The 20893-nt window shown below is 39.6% G+C and overlaps 1 protein-coding gene across 14 annotated transcripts in view; it reads right to left on the bottom strand.

The window, feature by feature from the left end:
* The window catches only part of AKAP13 (A-kinase anchoring protein 13), a 321113-nt gene that overhangs the window by 188701 nt on the left and 111519 nt on the right, over window positions 1-20893 (bottom strand). For all 14 annotated transcript variants that reach the window (XR_003132759.3, XM_025438509.3, XM_025438510.3 and 11 more), the window contains exon 3: window positions 11743-11890. Coding sequence is in view for 13 of the 14 variants with exons in the window: in XM_025438509.3 (XP_025294294.1) it covers window positions 11743-11890 (148 nt within the window). In the remaining variant the exon portion in view is untranslated. The remainder of the gene's footprint in view (window positions 1-11742; window positions 11891-20893) is intronic.

Genomic DNA, 20893 nt, shown 5'->3' with positions numbered 1-20893 from the left:
GATTTTCCACAATGATTCTCCAGAGGCCTCTTTAACCCCATTAGCCTTGTGACAGAAGAACCCTCTCACTGTTGCATAACTTTAGGGTGGTTACAAGTGTTTACTGACCCAGCACCTTCTATATACCAAGCACTGGACACGTCACTTTCTCTTTATAACAAATTTTTTTTTATAACAAGTTTTATGAGGTATATACTGCCCTCATGTTACAGATGACAAAACTGAGATTTCAGGAAGTAATATGTCCAGGGCTACACAGATATAACAAAGCAGAATCCATTATTCAAATTCAAGTCTGAGGCCAAAGGACCATGGCCTATTACATCATGATGCAAAGGCTCTGTCCCTGCCTGCAAGGAGCCTAATACATAATTGACAGGCCAGTGTGACTACCGAGCAAGAGTAACAGGTTCATTAACCACTGAGATCAGCCTCCATATAAACATGTAACTCCATCAGGTTTACCTCCCGCCTTCCGAGTTGAATTCTTTCTATAAAGGCTGTAGGGAATGGGAGCCTTCTCTGTCTGGTGCATGTGTGCACCCACATATGTATTTCAATTCAATACGTATGTTGAATTTATATATTTAACATATGAAATGAAATTAGGGGGAAAAATCAATCTTTCTTTGGAGGGCAGCCAGCCTTATTATAGAAAACAATAATGTCAATAGAAACAAGTCAACTGATTCAGGTAGTAGGTTTAGAGATTTTCTGACAGAAAGTGTTTCCTTTACAACTGTTCTGAAATGGGTCACCTGGGTGGCTCAGTCTGTTAAGCGTCTGCCTTTAGCTCAGGTCATGATCCCAGGGTCGTGGGATGTAGCCCCACATTGGGCTCCCTGCTCAGCATGGAGCCTGCCTCTCCCTCTCCCTCTGCCCCCCCCCCCCAACTTGTTCATTCATGCTCTCTCAAGTAAATAAATAAAATAAAATCTTAAGGAAAAAAAAGACCACTTAAAAAAAATTGTTCTGTAACATCCAATAGCTAGATATGCACCAAGCCCAGAGCACTGTGATCACAAGGATGAGAGTCTCAGCCCTCTGTTTCAGCCCTCCAGAGGTTTATAGTCTACAGGGAGGAAATCAAACAAGTTACAGAGAACTGCAAAGGTAGTCAAAATAAGATGTGTTCTAGAAGAAACTCATATAGTATAACTGGTGGGAGAGAAGGACAACATTTCACAGGTGAGTAAGAGCAGGAAGACTTCACAGAGGAGGTGGCCACTCAGGCACCCTGCTCCCAGCTCTGCAATCCCTGGGGTTCTTCACCGCAACCCTCAGAACTCAGATGCATGGTGCCTATCCTTCCTTACCTAACACACACGTATATAATACTTGTGATGTGCTAGGTCTGTTCTCCATTCCAAATAGTGGTTCGTGTGCTCCTCCTATGCAGGAGATCCTATTGTTATATCCATTTACCAGATGCAGAGCCTAACCAACAAAAATATGAAGAAGTAATTTGCCCACAGTGATCAGCTCCTAGGTGGCAGAATTAGAACTTGAGCCTACTTCCTTGCTCTAGAATCTGCTCTTTCTCCCAAGATTTATAGGTACAAGAGACTTGAAGAAGAATTAATAGGTTAATGGAAGAATCACCAGGGAATGAATAAAAACATGGTATTCAAACCCTGGCTGTTAGACTCTTACACCGTTCAACCCCAGGTCTCCTCTGAGCCTCAACTTCTTCATTTATAGCATGAGGGAGCGGTCCTGACAGGCGCCGGCATTTCTCCAGAGGTCAAAGCCTGTGGGTGTTAGCAGGCAGAGGCTGGACCAGGAGAGAAAATTAGCAAGACATTCCAAGAAAGGAGAATAGTTTAAAAAACAAAAAATGGAAGTAGAAGGTAAGTTCAAGGGATGGAAAACTACAGTTTCGGGAGGATATTAACTTGGTTACATCTGGATGATTAGTGACAGCAGAGACCTGGGTTCAAACCTATTTTACTTCTTAGCTATGTGGCCTGAGGTAAGGGACAACACCTCTAACCCTGTTAAATCTCAACAGTCTTCTGGTCCCTTAAGTGAAGAGCCAGAATTAGGAAGAATCTTCTCAAATTCTTTAATACCCTCACCCAAAACAACATCACACCTAGCCTCGATTCATTTCCAATGAAGTAAGACAGAGAGTGACAGTAATGTATTTTAGTCACAAGAATAATTTTAAAGAACAGTGTGGTTCTCATTCTTGAATCTAACCAATAATTACAGCATAGCATTACAAGCCTTAAGCCTGTGCAAAGGTAAGAAATCCAAAAGCTTGAGCCACTAAGGGAGTGACAAAGCCACTAATAGTAAATACCATCCACCACCCTATAAAAACTTTCTGTATAGACAAGTTCACACCATATTCCAGATCTTCAGCTTCATCACTCACACACACATACTCACACTCATAGAGGGGTGCATGAGTGCAAAAAGCCACAGTAAAGCACCACCACCTTACTTAAACCTGCAAAGTGTAGGAGTAAGTGTCTGCATGGAAATCTATCCAGCTAGGATAGAGTGAAGACGAAGGGGAGAGAAACAGAACGTGGTTCAGGAGCGTGTGTGTGTGTGTGTGTGTGTACTTGTGCAAGCTACGTGTGTTTATTAGCAGGCTATCTCTTTTTGCTGCTTTAGCAGAAGAAATCTGTTAGAAGGTGGATGGTGCAAGGTGGTAGGTGGAGGGTGAACTGTCCGCTCTGTGTATACATTTTTGTGTAAAATAAAACTATCAGACGAGGCAGAATGTCAGAAAAGGCCATGAAACAGAAACCCAGGAGCAGCTATCCGATTGTGTGTGTGACATTTTTCACTTCAGATATAAATTCACAATCTGAAGGAGAGACTATGAATCATCCTAAGTAAAATGTGCCACAAGTCGGGAATTTGTTAGGTATGATTACAGCCTTCTTTTTCAAAAGAAACACCGAGGAATAAAAGATGAGTGAAGGAGTGAGTGTGTCCTGGACGAGCTTTAAGAACTCCGAGTACACTGAAAGAGCTACTACCGCTCAAAAACAGAGTGCCTCAGCCCGCTGTCTGGAAATCAGTGCATGGGGCTGCCAGTGCTACTCTCTCACACTAGTGCTTTCTATTATGCTCAAGACTATTTTTTAATCCCTATAAACTTTCAGACAAAGCAGTTAGGGAGGACAAAAACCAACATGTTAAAAAACAAAAGTTATGGGATGCCTGGGTAGCTCAGCGGTTGAGCGTCTGCCTTTAGCTCAGGGCATGATCCCAGTTCAGGGATCGGGTCCCACACTGGGCTGCCTGTGGGGAGCCTGCTTCTTCCTCTGCCTGCATCTCTGCCTCTCTGTGTCTCTCATGAATAAATTCTTTTTTAAAAAAAGTTATATAATATGGACCCAGTAAACCCACTGTATACACCCACACACAAAACATCTTATTGCCAAAAATTAGTTCTAGAGACAGTTCTAGATGAGCTCTCCAGGGGCCATTAGCCTTAAAACTGCCTTTGTATACACAAAATGCAAGGTATTAACAATGCCCACACATATACTCAAAATACACGGAAACCACAACGTGTGTGATATCATCACCCCAATTCAACCTCTTCTTATGTAAAAACAGAAGCTGCAATGGAAAGAAGAGTAGCAGGGTTTTCAGCTAGTGCCATGACGCTTCTCCTTCCACTCTATCTCCTGGTAATGAAGGAAAATAAGAATCACGAGTCTTTTTAAAAAGGGAAGTTCAGAAAACTTTACTGAGCTTCTTCTGAAGGCAGCAGCCCCAGAAAATTGAGACAGGGGAAGAAGAGAGACAAACTAGTAAATATGGCTGAAGTGTCAATTCCATTTCTGAAACAGCCTTCTGAATCAACCCATGATCAGGTCAAGTTCTTTTACAACAGAAGCATAAAGTAAATTAGGGGGTGGGGGAGACCCACTCCTGGCTAAGTGCGGGGCCTAAAGGATGAGGGCAACTCACTGAGGAGTCAGGAAATAGCAGGTGTGCTCTCCACCCTCCACAGCAGACAGGCTAGGTCACCCTGAACCAGTCACCCTGCCTGGAAGCCCAACACCACCTACCCTAAGACAGGCATCAAAAACTGGTAGCTAGTATTATCTTTTTTTTTTTTTTAAAGCTATTAAAATATTTCTGTTTAAGGGGTGCCTGGGTAGTCAGTCAGTTGAACATGTGACTCAATTTTGGCTCAGGTCATGATCTCACGGACCATGATCTCGAGCCCCACATCGGGCTCCACGCTGGGCAACGAGCCTGTTTAAGATTCTTTCCCCACCCCCCTCCCTCTCTAAAAATAAAATTAAAAAAAATAATAAACTTAAAATGATCCTGTTTAGGTCACTCAAGGAAAAGAGATTCTCAATACTCTACAAAGAGCTTCTGTGGCAAGACCCAGTTGAGCTTGGAGCTAAAAGTTGCCTTTGGCACTGCAGAACTGAAAAGATAAAGAGAGAAGGGAAGGGAAATGCAGAATAAATAAAAACACAACAAAAAGCACCTAGCTGAGAAGCAACAATGTTAATTAACTGCTAATGCTCCTCTTAAAAGCATCTAATTCCAACCTTTTTTAAGTAGACAAGTCAGGAGGTATTTGTGCTCATTAAGTTGGAGAGCTTTTCTGTACGCTCCTTATCACTGTATAAAGCACCCGTACCCATGGAAACGAAATACTGCTACAGATAAACAACTCTGTTGAAGCATGACCCAAGAATTACTTCATTTCCTATTAAGCTAAAAGTGGCACACATCCCATCCGGGCCTTCTCTTTTGAGGATGAAACAATGGGACTTTGTTTGACCAACTATCCAAAAAGGAACCCTGAAAGTGCTTGCTGGACTAGCCCAACCCAGTCCCACTCAGAGGATGTTCTTTTTTTTTTTTTTTAATTTATTCATTTGAGAGAGAGTGCACACATGTATGTGCATGGTGGGGGAGAGAGAAAGAGAGAAAAAAGAGAGAGAATCTCAAGCTGGGATTCTCCACTGAACACAGAGCCCCACACAGGGCTCCATCCCATGATCCTGAGATCACTACCTGAACTGAAACCAAGAGTCGGATGCTCAATCAACTATGCCACCCAAATGCCCCCACTCAGATCATGTTCTAAGAGAAAGGCTGTGGTAAGAAGTCAGTGGTAGAAAATACAAAAATAATATATTTTATTACTCCAGTTTGGCATGAAAGAATTTAAGAAGTGGCTCTATGGGGTTAAAGGAAATGTTCAGTCTTGAGGATTATATGCAAAAAAAGCACCTAATGCTAGTTTTTGGTGGTCAAACAGTAGATGCACAAATCTGGTATGTGTAAAACATCTCTTACATGTAAGAATATTTAAGCAGAGTGGGGGAAAAACAATAGGCACAGTAATTTCATCATGTACATTTTCTGAGGAAAAGGGGCTAATTAATACTAAAAACATGACCCACCAGATTTCAGCCTATTACTATAAGGTAGTGTTTCTCAGTGTTTTACTGTCACCCCCCCTCCCAAGGAGCCTCTGTAGACATTTTTCTTTATTCACTACCACCCCATCTAATGAAACTTTAATGCTATAAATATATATTTATTTGTATATGTGTACCTGTGCTTATATAGATTAAGACTTTTTGCCCTTCCCCCCCCCAAACCAAGAGCCAATTTTCACTCCTGTGGCAGGGACATTGCCTTCACTATAACTCATGTGGCTAAGAGTCCAGTGCTATACCCTTAGTTCCAAGTATACAACGTCCACATAAGCACTCCAGCTGGGACAGTAGACAATGGGTATTTTTTCCCTTCAATTGGTCCTCAGTTTGTTTTTCCAGGATAGCAACTACATGTACTGACTAGCATTGGGCCAATAATTTAAGATTTTTAAAATTATAATCACACCTGTCTAGGGATCACCTAGATAGCAGGAGTGTTTTAGAATGGGGAGACTGTAACAAAGTGTCCAGTAGAAAGTAATAGATTCCTTCTCCATGGAGGGAAGGTCTGGTATTCTGTGATTAGGATGGTTTAAAGTCTAAAAATTCTTTCCAAATGTGTAATTCAATCTGGCAACTCTGGACATCAGCTACTAGAGACAGGTCCTGGTTCACAATAAGTGAAAGACACATCATGATCCACCTGTAGGGCTATTTACTGGGCTGGGCTATGATCACTGATTTCTAATAAGTCCAAAAGGAATTCTGATCACAGCAAATGGTTTCTTTTTCTTTTTTTAAATGACAAATCTTATATATATATGTATATATATATATATATATATATATATATATATATAATATATAAGTACCTTCCCCTTGATGAATGAGAAAAATACAAGAGCTGAGTCAAATTTTAGGTCAATGAATGTAGTTTTCCTGTCTAACAAGAACCTTTGCTATAAGTTCTAAAAGTAAGTAACACATGCTGAAAGACAACTGTATCTTATGAAAGACCCTGCACCAAAGCCTTTCAGAGAAATGGGATGCAGCATCCACTGAACATCCTGTCTTATTTCCATTCTGAAATCATTGTTTGCTTGGTTTAAATTCATATTTAACGGGCAGCCTGGGTGGCTCACCAGTTTAAGTGCCTGCCTTCTGCCCAGGGCGTGATCCTGGAGTCCCAGGATCGAGTCCCACGTCTGACTCCCTGCATGGAGCCTGCTCCTCCCTCTGCCTGTGTCTCTACCTCTCTCTCTCTCTATCATGAATAAATAAATAAAATATTTTTTTTAAATCACATTTAACTAATAAAAATGAACACAATAAGACAGTACTCTGTATCCCCCCCAAGAATTATCTTCCAATGATACTCAGACTTCTTTAGATTACTTACCAGTCCTACATAAGTCTTTTAAAGAAAAACCTCAGCTTCATCTCTAAAGGAAACTTCCTGTTTAGTTAAAATGGGATTTGGGGTTGGATTTGTTTCATACACATAGAAAAGAATGGAATTATTTTTCTTTATTACAAAGGCAATACCTTTTGTCTTTAGAGATGTATTTCCACTCAGGCTGTATTTCATAGCAAATTATATTCTCAACCATAAAACTCATAGGTGTTTTGAATGTAATATTTTATCTTACTGTTTGTCGGCATCTAGTGTTAATCAGCACACAGATGGCTTTATTTTCAGGAGAGAGGTCATTTTTTTTCAGTCTTCAAAATGCTTTTATTAAAAATTACTATACATGTTTTAAAAAGTAACATATTCACTTGTAAAGCATTTGAACAATACAAAGGCAAATAAAGTAGAAACCAAATTTTCCACTTAACTGCCCCCACCAAGATGCTACTACTTCTGTTGTACTTACTTTCTTAAAAAGGGTTAATCATACCATACATATCTACACCTTCTCAATGGCACACACAGACACACAAAAGATTACTTTAAAAAGTCTTTACAACTTACAATTAAACACACAATTCATTGTAAGCTTCTCATTGGAAAACAAAAGAGGAAAAACAAAAAATAATCTTGGTATCTAAGTTAAGTCTTTTTAAAGGACACAGTTTACAAATGTTTCTCCCTCCACCCTCAATAACAAAAGGTTACAGACTAACATCAAGAAGTAGCTGCCTTTTGAAGGTCAATCAATCATCTGGTTTTAGTAAAAACTAAAATGTTACAAGACACTAACAGTGAAACATGCAGAGAACTCAAAGAAAAATCAGAGCCACCAATCTGGATCAAACATGACATTAAAAGCAAGAAGAAGACACAAAGCTCTTTTTCTTCTCAGAGTCAACCAAAGTGACTAGGACTAGCAGAGCTCATCCCACACGTGAGCAGAAAGGGTGCACAGACATCCCTCCCAGCAGCAGCTGCTGCAAACAGGCTGTGCACATTTATCCGGTGACTGGGATGCACAAAACAAGCACAGACTTTCCATTAAGAATTTTGACTACTCTGACACTGCCCACAGCAGACAGGAAATCTGAGGCCATCAATACAGCTAACTGATACATGGAAATCATCATAGGTAGCTCTGGCAAGAGCATACGGACTCCCGCCCCCAAGCAAGAATTCAATTGAAGAAGCAGAGCAAACTCCTTTTGCATTTTTCAAAAGGGTGTGTGTGTGTGTATGCACACACACACACACACCCATGTGTGCACAACTTTTATAGAAGAGTGGCTTCCAAGAACCAGGGAGAATTCAGATAAAGTAGAAACGCTCTTCCATCAAATGGTAGGGGTTCCTAGAACAGCCTTCTTAGCAAATATGTACCAACAAGACATGCTAAGAAAACCCATGCCCTCAAGAAGCTGACTTTAGTAGAGGCAGATAGGAAAAAAATAAATAGAAGATATAATGTATCAGAAGTTGGTAAGTGCAATGCAAAAAAAAAAAAAAAATTCAGAGAAGGGCAAGAGAGAATACAGAGGGGAGGTCGTTGTGTATTTTTTTAAGGAGGCTCCACACCTAGTGTGGAACCCAACAGGGCTTGAACCCCAAGATCAAGATCTGAGCTGAGATTAAGAGTTGGTTTAACTAAGCCCCCAGACGCCCGTTGGAGGCTGCTGTGTATTTTTATAAGATGGACAAGTATGGCCTCACTGTGGTGATAGCTCAGTAAAGAGCTGAAGGAAGGTAAGGAACAAGTCTAAGATATTCCTAAAAACAGACTTAAGGCAGTTTAATTCTGGACCAAGATATTAACTCCATGATATCAAGGAGAAATTCAAACTAAACACCGTCAATGCCCCCCATCCCTCCACCTCCACAAGTGACTACAGCAGATATAGCAACCTCACAGGACGAGCGAATGGAAAGATCTCACATATACTGACCACAGCAACAGGGTCTACTGAGGAATCCAAATTTTCCACTTAACTGCCCCCACCAAGATGCTACTACTTCTGTTGTACTTACTTTCTTAAAAAGGGTTAATCATACCATACTTATGCTTATTAAATAGGTCACACAGCTTCTAAATTCACCAGCAAGACCTCACTGCTACCATGCATCTGTATCAAAGGTTCACATATTAGAGTATGGCTCTACATTCCGTTTGGCCTGCTTGTATGAGAGGGTCTTGCAGGGACTCTAAACCCGTCGCCTCTGCTGTGATGGGGCACCTCCTACCATCAACCTGAATGACCTTAAGTGAGGAGCAGACCCTGCAGGCCAACTGGGGTGAGAGGGGGATGACAGCTTATTGGGCCAAGTAAGCATGACAGGGAACACAGGAGGTTCCCGAGATCATAATTTTAAGGGAGAATAGCTGAATAGTAGAAAAAGGAGAAGGCAGGCACTAGGACTTCAGGCCACACACAAATAAATCAGGGATGATTTCTGAGGATTTGGACCAAATTAGTACAATATCCACTCTAGTTTGCTGGGGCCAGGCAGGGTAAGGGTCCTGAGTCAGCAGTTTGTGAGTACAAAAGGACACACAGGGATGGGTGCGGCTGGGAAAGCGGGGTGCGGAGATATATAAAGAGGTTTAAAACCAAATGTAAGAGAAGAAATGGGAACTAGAGTTCAGAAGGACATGCTGGAGATCAGAAAGGGTCTGGAACATACAGAACCCCAGGCTGTCATCCAAGTGCAGTGGGCTTGAGAAGCTAAAGAAAGTGACCGCCTGCCACCCACCCTAGTGTCTGTACCAGGGAAGGTGTAAGAGCTGCCAGGGGAGCTGCCAGGCATAGCCCTGTTCAAGGGGCTAGACTTCCTGGTACTTGTGACTGAGGACAGCAAGTAGGCCACAGGACTACATCCTTGTCCTATCTGTCCTCTACAGCTACTTATATGCTTTCTTACATGTGAGCACACACGATCATAAACACATGTACCACCCCTAAGTTTAACTCCTAACCTCTAAATCAGGAAGGAATAAGTTTATAAAAATTACCACCATTCCTTTCCTAGCAAGAGTCCAGTCAGGCACTAACTGATTCTACTCACTGAGAAGCTGTTTCTCACCATCACCCACACATGATAGAGGTTAAGCAATGGTGATAATGGATGGCACCTGCTCCAGAGCAGACTTCATGTTCCAGATAAGCCTTTTTGACATGATACCCAACACAGGGAAACAAGATGATCAGAGCTTTAAGTTACAAAGGAGGATATTTAATACACTTTAGAAAAGAAATCAGTATCTATCCTGAACTCCAAGTTAATTTCCAATCACCGAAAGTGTGTGTGTGTGTGTGTCTGTGTGTGTAGGGGAGATATTCATAGGAATTGTCAAGAATCTTTAAATTCTACAGTTTTTGAAGTCATTTTTACCAAGCACGAGGATAAATACAACTTTCAAGTGTCATAAATCCCAGTCCTTGACTGTAATATAATTTCCAGAAGCTAGTGGGTATCAGACATGAGTTCATTTATATTAAATGGTGCAGTAATGGAAGACTGGCAATTTGATCCAATACGAGTAAGACTAGATATTAAAAGTGCTTCATAAAAAAATAAAAAATAATAAAAAATAAATTAAATTAAAATTAAATAAATAAAAGTGCTTCATAAACTAATAATTTTTTACACCATCTATTTCAATTTTTTTTTTTTTTTTTTATTTATTTATGATAGTCACACACAGAGAGAGAGAGAGAGAGGCAGAGACGTAGGCAGAGGGAGAAGCAGGCTCCATGCACCGGGAGCCTGACGTGGGATTCGATCCCGGGTCTCCAGGATCGCGCCCTGGGCCAAAGGCAGGCACCAAACCGCTGCGCCACCCAGGGATCCCTACACCATCTATTTCAACACAGGGGAATCAATGTTCTATAAAAACACTGTAAGAGGATCCCTGGGTGGCTCAGCAGTTTAGCGCCTGTCTTCGGCCCAGAGCGTGATCCTGGAGTCCCAGGATAGAGTCCCACATCCGGCTCCTTGCATGGAGCCTGCTTCTCACTCTGCCTGTGTCTGTCTCTTGTGTCTCTCATGAATAAATAAATAAAATCTTAAAAAAAAAAAAAAAAAAAAAACACCGGTAAAAAGAAATAGATCAGTAGGAGCTAAGGCCACTTTATTCCCTTAAACAGTTAACTGTCAATATTTCTTAGGGGCTCCCTCTAAGTGTGCCCTATTTTGTATTCTGATGAAAACAGTCAACTGTTAACTTTGAAGCCAGATCAATTAAGGAAAGCAGCTCATCTCCAAATACAAATCAATACACATTCAGATGCCGGGACAGACAGGTTAAGAGACAGCCATTATTTTAGGAGCCATTTCTGGTGGATATAGCAATGCTTTCATGACATTATAAAGCATTTTTAATAACTACATATCTTCCCCCCTTTTAATTCTGCTAAACTTATTGCAACAGTGATTAAGCACTCGTTCTACCATGAACTATAATTTGTTAATTTGGGGAAACTTTGGCTTTTATGAAACATTTTCAGGTGTTTCCCTTGCAGATACTGAGCAATGTGTTACTGTGTTTTACCTTTGCTTTTGCCACTGAGATATTCAGAACCAAATCTGTAGTCACAGCATGGGAACATTAGAATTTGCATTTTCCACATGTTTTAGTTTTCCCCAAATCTCAACATTCTAATAAATTAATATTTTTGCTGATCCTGAGTTTTATCTTTCAAACTTATGACACCATTTTACTTTGTTAATTTCTAGTGAGGCTCAGATTTTTGTGGAACAAGTAATATATAAACAAAATGTTTTATTTTAATGCATATTTAAAATAAAGATTTGTCAAGGGTTCTTAAAATAAAGATCAGACAAGAGTTCTATTGCCCTGATTCATTCTTTCCCTCGCTCCACATTAATGAACATAAAATAAACGTATTCGAGAACCAGTCAAGGCCAATTAAGATTCCACCCAATACTTACCAGGAGCAATGGTCTCCAGCGTATCGCCACTGACCTTCCGAGTACTTGTGCAATGATAAAGGGTGGAACCCGAAAATACCAAGTAAAAAACTACATCATCCTCAACTTTGTCCTCTTCAGCCAGCAACACGGTAACAACACAATCGCCCTAGGAAAGGAAAGACAGAGTCAGGTTCCTCTTCAGAGTCTATCTTCATAAAACATCAAATTTAAGGGAAAATCAAATGTATTGTCTAATCTGTGTCCCACTCTAGTAGGTTATACAAATATTAACACTGACCACTTATGTGCCCGGAAGTACCAAAGGTATTCAGAATACAAAATGACCTGAAAATTAGATCTCTACCCTCCTTAAAGCCTAGGTTTTAGTGGAGGTGGTTAGACAGATAAGTAAACTAACAAGGTAATAACAGCTTTGGATATTTACTTGATGAATGGCTAAAAAAAGAAATCCAAAAATAAGGCCAAGAAGATGGAGGAGGCATATTAAATAACTACATTCTTATACCCAAAATGCCCCCTGACCCATATTCCAGTGGCAGTAAGAACTCTGAATCTCAGAAAATCACTGCCAAACCCACTCATTCTCCAACAAGAAGAGTCTCCAATGAGCTGGCCTGGAAGTGGAAGAGTGCAAAGAGCATACGCTTGGGGTCCAGTCAAATCTGGGTTTAAGTTCCACATATAAAGACTACTTAAATTCTCTAAATCCCATATTCCCTGGCTATGTAAAGAGACAATAACTTCTCTTCTTATAGCTAATATATGAAAACTCTTAGAACACATTCAGCTCTCAGTCTATGATCATATTCTTTATCTAGAAGGATGGGACACTTTTCCAATTATGTGTTTCCTGACCATCTGGAATCCCTACTATTCTTTACCCACCATTCCCTCAAATCCTTGGAATCAGACAAAAATCTTGTGTCAAAACTTTTGTCCACGACTTTGCAACTATTGATATCTTTGTCATTTATTTGCAAATACTCTTTCTAGATTTAATTGAGATTAGTGTCTAAATAAATATATTCTATAAAATATAGTCCTACTATTCTCCCAATCATAAATATTATACAATTCATGTTGTCAACATAAAAGATTTTAAAGCACTGAGGTTTAGTATTATCTAAATCTTAATAATGTACTATGAAAAATAAGGAAAAAAGAATAATGCACTTTTGAAAAATCAATTTAGAGAAAACCAGGTTACTTTAGCATTAAATAGGGGCAAGAATGGTCCTACCTTACACGTTTTTTGTTTTGTTTTGTTTTGTTTTTCCATTTTAGCTACAATGAAGACTATTAGAGAACTATGCCACCCTGTGGCCACAATTTACTAAACCCAGCAGCACAACAGAGCAGCAGGTAGTGTTTTATTTAACACTGAAAACCAAAAATTTTAACGTCGAGCTTAGGATCAAGTCTGTTAGCAGAAATGCTCCAATAGGTTGATTCTGGAAACAGAATTCAAAGTACTTCCCAAAGTCCCAAATGTCCCCACCTCTTCATTTATCCCCAGTGTATTGTGCAGTGCCCTGAACACGGGTAGGGGCTCCAATCTGCTCAATACAACATGTAAGAAGTCAGAATGAGCTACAAATAAGCTGTGACTTCCTATTAATGCTGAACTGGAAAGTTCCAAAGCACCCTACCACAAGGAATGGCAGAGTTAGTAAAACAGAATTCATTGGCTGCAGTCACTACTTAGAATTATAGTTAAGACTCATGTGTAAGTCCCTTTCTTGGAAAAATTTTTGAAAAGCTTAGGTTGGCAAAATATCTAATACCCTTTTGCATGATAAACCACAATCAGCTGAAATGTCTGCAGCACATGAGAAGAATAAACTTCTCAAGGTATTGAAATACCATTATAACCTGGAAAAAAAAATTGTGAAAGAAAGCTCTAAAATTTCATCCTTTAGAGCACAGGTTGGCAAGCTATGATCCATGACCACAACTCAGCTCTCTGCTTGTTTTTTGGTTTTGTTGTTGTCGTTGTTTGGTGAAAGGTTTTATTATTTTAGAGAGAGTACAAGCAGGGGGAGCAGCAGAGGAAGGGAGAAGCAGGCTCCCCAATGAACTAGGAGCCCAATGCAGAACTCATCCCAGGGCATCTTGACCTGAGCCATAGACAGACACTTAACAGACTGAGCCCCCAGGTGCTCCTCCCTTTGTTTTCAGATGGCTCAAAGGCTGAGAAAGGTTTTCACACTTTTAAGCGATGGGGGGGAAAACAAAAACAAAAGAAAAATACCTTTTACCAGTGTGAAAATTATATGACATTTGAATTTCAGTGTCCAGACATTAAGTCTTCTTGGAACCCAGCCACGCTCACTTATTTCCATGCGGTCTGTGGCTACTTCCACACTACAGTGAGCCACAGCAGAGTGGATGGAGCGGTTCCCATGGAGACTATGTCGCCTGCCAGCCTAAAGTACTTACAGTGTGGACTTCTACAGGGGGGAGAAAGTGTGTGTGGTTGTTTTTTGTTTTGTTTTGTTTTGTTTTTTTCACTTAGATACCTAACCTGGAATTCTAAGGATATATCTTCTTTTTTAAGATCAAGGATTTCCTTTCTATGTGAGACACAACATCTTGCTAGAAGACTCTGTGCTCAAGATACTAAGTGATATCTGGGATGTCCTTTTAACTGGGGGCAGAAGAGAGGGTAAATCCTTTTAACAAAGCTTTCACATCAACTTCTTTCTTCATTCCCAAAAGTAAATAAGCTTTAAACTGCTCTCATAAGCTTCAATAGTTTAATGTTACATCAAACTACCCAAAATATTAAATAGAAGGGAACACAGGATGCCTCGTTCACCTCAAAGCTACTTGAAATTCAGATTCCACAGGCACCTGGCACAAAAGGACCTGTTTTCCCTGGAGGAGTACCCTCAGCACTGTGGTCAGGTCCCAGGGAACAAACAACCCCAACAACTGATGCTCTCACTTGGCAGGTTAGCGACACAACTCCTACTCCCTGCAGCAGCCCTGCACACCTAGAGGCACTGCAGGTGGACTCACAACATTATGCTAGTACAGTGGTGACTGAAAAATCAGGATGAAAAACACATTTAAGTAAGAATTTTTGTGGAGGTGCTTGCTTTCACCACACCTCCCCTGAGGAATATTCTGGTACATGATTTCATGGCTCATGGAAAGACATGCCCTATGGAATGAATACACAGGTCAATCTGGCTGTCCTGTTAGTAGGTCTGTCATGCATCTAATGACAAGAGATGAACTTACTAATAACCAGGGCAATTTCCCAGATGTTCTTGACTAAAGCCCCAGGAAGAGAGGCATCTAGATCTCCACTCCTCCAGAAACTGAAGAAACAGAGTGCTCTCCTTACAAAGATACCTTCCTTGCTTCTTCATTAATGGGAAATGTATCCTTGAACCTCACAGTTTTGTCAGGGTCTTGATTATTTTTCCAACAGATGACAAAAGACTAATAGAAAAAGACAATCTATAATAGGCCCCATTTTGTAGGTGTAAGTGATCCCCCAAAATATGAATGCACTGTAGTCCTAAATGCCACCTATCACTCAATTATTTGCCAAAAAAATTTTTAAATGGCAGCTGTGACCTCAATTCTCCCCATCTTTAACTTATGTATATAGTAGATATATATTAATGGTTCTATAATCACCTATATATTTTTATTAATAACTAAAAATAAAATTTTCTTCCTACTCAGATTTCTAATCTGGAATTCAAAGAACAGATCTTCCTCTTGTAGATCAAGGATTTTCTCTCCACAAGAGACCCAACATCTTGCTGACAGACTCTCCATGCTCCAAGATATTAGTTATGCCTGGGGCCCTCCTTTAACCAGGGACAGTATCTTGTTTACGGAAAAATGGAACAGGCAAAGGAAAAGCATCAGAGCAGTGGCAGAAAGGAACTACAGTGTGGGAATGGACAAGGCCTTGCAAACAGGGGAGATGTTAGCTGGAGATGAGGGGAATGAGATAGTTAGGAAGTTTTGTGGGAGGAATGGTCAAAGAAGGGCCAGCACTGATGTCTCAGCTGCCAAGACAGTGTCAGCCATAAGGTTTCTAGCGGTGGGTCCAATCAGCAGCAGATAACTGCAGTTGTATGCTGGAACTGGCTTGGACAGGCTCATGAGAGCCAACTGCTATGTTTTTAGGAATTCTGCAAGCTACTTGTTAAACAAGCCATTATTAAACAAGCTCAGAATTAAGTAAATTATATTAAAAATATGTAATAAATACTCAAGGTTCATACCTTTTTAATTATTTTACCACGGCTTCCTGTTACCTATAATCTTGAGGTTTACATCTATTTTATCTCTATGACAGAAATTCTATCATGATGGTGTGCTACTACGCATTTTCCCCAGCACACACCCCTTGCCAACCTTGCATTCAGTGATGTGGCACTGACAGCTTGAAATCAACAATAACAGGAATATTTATACCACTGAAATTGCCAAATGCTACAACAAATCAGGGCTTTTCTTTTTCCTTTTTAACCATCACATCAAGAATAGATTAGCAGAAGGGGACAGAGGAAAAGTGAGACACATTCTATAGGGAAGGCAAGGACATGACATGGCAGGCCCAATCTAGGTAAATGACTGCTTATGAGAACAAGAGTGGAGACTGGCCATCAGAGAAAACCCAAGGCAAGTACAAAGTATCCCAGGTCCATGGATAACAATGCTGCAAGAATTCTGCTCACGGAAGATCAATATTATTACCACCTTAAGTCAATTTGTTTTCTAACTTTCAAATCTGGCTTTTAACATACAGCAGTAGGTAAGAGGATGGTCTCTGAATCACAGCCATGGCACCTCACTTTCTGTTTAACCTCTTGGGGTATGTTAAATTCTCCGCCTTAAGAGAGGACAATCATACTTACCTCATACAGGTTTTAAGAATTAAATAACTGATAAAAGTGAAGCACCTAGCGTGCCTGGGTGGCTCAGTTGGTAAGCATTTGACTCTCGATTTCAGCTCAGGTCATAATCAGGGTCATGAGAACGAGCCCTGTGTTGGGCTCTGTGCTCATCGTGGAATATGCTTGAGATTCTCTCTCCTTCTCCCTCTGCCCCTCCCTAGTACACATGCTTTCTCTCCCTCTCAAATAAATACATACATACTTTTTTAAAAAAGTGAAGCACCTACAGCAGTGCTTAACACATAACACATGTTCAACAAATAATTTTAAGTATAATGTATATGTATAATAGTTGACATACAAAATGGTGACTACAGTTAATATACAGTATCCTATATTTCAAAGTTGCAAAGAGAGTAAATCTTAAAAGTTTTCATTACCAGAAAAAAAATTTGTAACTATATGTGCTAAACTTATTGTGGTAATCATTTTATAATATATACATGTCAATTCATTATGTTGCACCACTAAAACTAATACAATGCTATAAGTCATTTGTATCTCAATAAAGAAATACTAGCCATTATTATTTATCAGAATGTAAGCCCCATCTTTTATTCATTGTGAATAAATGAATAAAGTAAAGAATAAAAAGTAATAGGTGCTCAAAACACAACTGAAAAGAAAGAAAACACCAAAACCTTACTAGCAGGTATGTACTCCCAGATGGTGGCTGAGGCCAATTTTAATGTACTTCATGGTTTTCTTGTTTTCCTATACTTTTTTTAAGATTTATTTTTGAGAGTGTGTGTGCACATGTGAGTGGAGGGGAGAGGGAGAGGGGGAGAGAGAGAGAGAGAGACCATTTCCAGCAGATTCCCAGCAGAGCGGGGAGCCCAACATGGGGCTCAATCCCACAACCTCAAGATAATGCATGACTTGAGTTAAAATGAAGAGTTGGACACAACCGAATGAGCCATTCAGGCACCCCTCTAATATTTTCAAATACAGATGGATTATTTTTAAAAGAAAAAAATTCCCCATTTTTAAAATAATCTACTTACTAGCAAATTAAAGGGAAAGCTCGTAACCTGGTAGATACCACCTGAATCAAGTGATCAAAAAAGAAAACATTAATAATAATGAAACAAACCAGTACCACTCCTGATGCCACCCACTGAGGACACAACAACACAGCATCCCCCCAAAAAACGCATAACCTCAATCTAGTCATGACTAGACATCACACAAACCCAAGTTGAGAGGCCTTCTATAAAAAAAAACTGGCCAGTATTACCCAAAATGTCACTAATAAAACACAAAGATGGAGGTACTGCTCTGGATTAAAGAAACTGGCCCACTAATGTAACTCATGATTCTGGGCTGGAAGCCAAATGGTAAAAGCAAATTGCTATATTAAGGATATTACTGGGACAACTGGCAACATCTGAGAGAGACTTACAGGTTTAATATTGCACCAATGTTAAAATTCCTGGTTTGGTCATTGTACCCTGTTTATATAAGAGTATATATATCCTTGTTCTTAGGAAATACACAATGAAGTACTGGGGTAAAGGAGCATGATGTCTGCAACTTACTCTCAAAAAACGAAGAGATAATGATCAAGCAAATATGGCAGCATGTTACAGTGAATCTGGGTTTAATGTAAATGTGATTTCTTTGTACTATCTTTGCGATTTTCCTATAAATTTGAAATTCTTTCACAATAAAAAACTTCCAAGAAATAATTTCTCAAATAAATGATTTATGTAACCAAATACTCAAAGTTAAAAGGTGCAAAATTAAATTACATTTCTGAGGCTGCTTTTTGTATCCTGAAGACATATATTTAGTAAAGATATTCTTACAGGGTTCCAGAATTATGAATCATAACAATAACTGCCTTTCATTTAAGAATCTTAAAGGAGTTTACAGGACTTCCAAATCAATTGCCCAGTTTGCCAAAATAGCAAGATTTATACTCAATGTTCATATGGGGAAAGTGAAAGGAGATAACACAAAGTAAATATTGAACATTAAAATATTATCTTTACATGAGGTGGCAATGATTATAGTACCAAAAGAGTTACTCCAAAGTGAGTCCTTGTACAATTCAGTTATTTGCATTCATGCAATTAGTTTCATTTTCTCCTTTAAATATAATATAGGCAACTGATAAACCACTTTGCCCAATCATTTCCTAAAGGAACCAAAGATTGAGAGTCTTGGTTTCATAGTCTGAAACTAAGTTTCTCTCTCTCTTGGAAAATCAAGGCAGCTAGTTTTCAATTTCATTAAAAGTTCACACAACAGAGGGCCACCTGGTAACAATGAGCATACGTCCTGCTTAGCTCTTGGTCACTATACATCCTTATCCATTAAAAGGAACCAAGATTGCTCCAAGAAATAGCTGTTACCAGGCATAGGGTCAGGATATGTACAAGAGGAGCCTGGAACATCTTGTTTGACAGAAAATAGGGAAGTGCTCAAAAAAGAAGAAAAGAAAAAATTTTGGGGACATGTTGCACATTGAAGTGGCTTCCTCTGTTCAAATATGGACAATCTGAAAACCAAAACAATAAAAAAACAGTAGCAAACTATAAGTAATTTAAAAATAATAAGTCCTCAGTCTATACTAGCACCAGATAAATGAATTAAACAGGGAAGGGAGATTCCCTGCAGATGACAGAATGATGAAGGCTGACCAGCAGAGAGTGTTAGAGTAGAAAAATAATCACTTTGCAACCAAACTGGTAAAAATTCACTCTAGCAAAAATTATCAATTATCAATCTAGGGAGAAATTCTGAGGAGGAAGGAGATGTTTACATTGTCTTCAAGCGTCTCCCCACAGACTACTTATTAGTTGCAAAGAAGAAAAACTATAGTATTTATTCAGTGAAGAAATCTACCAATACTTTGACAGGGTAATCAAAATAACCCAATCAGGACAGAGGAACACTGTACCTCCAGATGAGATACTCCAAATGAGGACACAACATGATCTATGTACCACTCTGGCCAAGAATGCATCTAGTCACAAAGAAACATCAGAAAAATAAAAAATATTCTTTTGAAGAAAGGAAGGGATTACTGTATTCTTCAAAATTGTCAACGCCAGAGAAGATAAAGGCCGCAGACATGTTCTGTGAAGAAGGCTAAGACACAGCAACTAAAAGCAGTATCTAACCCTACTGCGTGATAAGCTGACCCTTCAACAACATATAGCTGACCCCTCACCAATTCTCACCCACCACTGTGGGCCCAGTCAAAAAACCAAATACAACTTCTGACTCCCCAAAAACCTAACTACTAATAGTGAGAACCCCCAGAAATCATTTATCACTGCCATATGCAATTTATTGGAGAGCCCGACTGCTCCTTCGATGATGCACCTGGGGCGCCTCTGGCAGAGTTTTAAGTGGCTACTGGCAACACATGAGCTCAAGACAAGAGCACCAGGAGGTGCCTCATGATTCAATACTCATCTTCATGTTCATTTACATTTCTCTTAACTACAAGTGGTGCCATGCACAGTCTGAATGTTTGTGTGCCTACATTTGGATAAATGGTTAACTCTTTCTAATAGATTTGTGAATGTTATGGTAGTAAATGATAAACTAGGATCTAGAAATATTTTATGCATTCATGACATACCCAACTTCTTAATTTTTCAATATTTCTGGGCTACATGGTTCATCTGTGAGTATTTTCAAATTGTAGCAAATCTCCAAAAATTTTTCCAATATATTTTATGAAAATAAATCCATGTGTATCGGTCCATGCAGTTCAAAGGTCAACTATACATACTTCCCATCACTGTATGAAGCTTGTGGATAGCGAGAACAGGTGTCCTTGTATCCACTTCACACAGTGGCTACCTAGCACAAGAAGTTTCTAAAGACCTATATCAATGAATAGAGGTGGCAGAGATCAGCTCATGGAGAATATTAACAGCAAGCCAAATGATTCATACTTGGACCTGTGTGGGCAAGGAGAAAAAAGGAGAGCCTTGTGTTCTCTGTATTGAAAGAAAATTATGGGGAGAGGGGTGGAGGGTGACATATTAACAGCAGCAAACATTCTAGAAAGGTTTTTATGCTACAGCAGTGCCCTAAAGAAGGAAAAAGAGAATAGAGGTGAGGAAACCACGTGGGGGAAACATTACAAAAACAGGACTTAAGGAAGCAAAAAGAGCTTAAACTGCTATGGTAGTAAGACAATCTGAAAAGAAATACATGTGAGAAAGGCATTCTGTTGAAAATAAGTTGATGAAATACAGTAG

This window comes from Canis lupus, chromosome 3, assembly GCF_003254725.2.
Source record: "Canis lupus dingo isolate Sandy chromosome 3, ASM325472v2, whole genome shotgun sequence".
NCBI classification, from domain to species: Eukaryota; Metazoa; Chordata; class Mammalia; order Carnivora; family Canidae; genus Canis; species Canis lupus.
The sequence above is the reverse complement of the archived record's forward strand: the minus strand, read 5'-3'. Positions and strand labels throughout refer to the sequence as shown.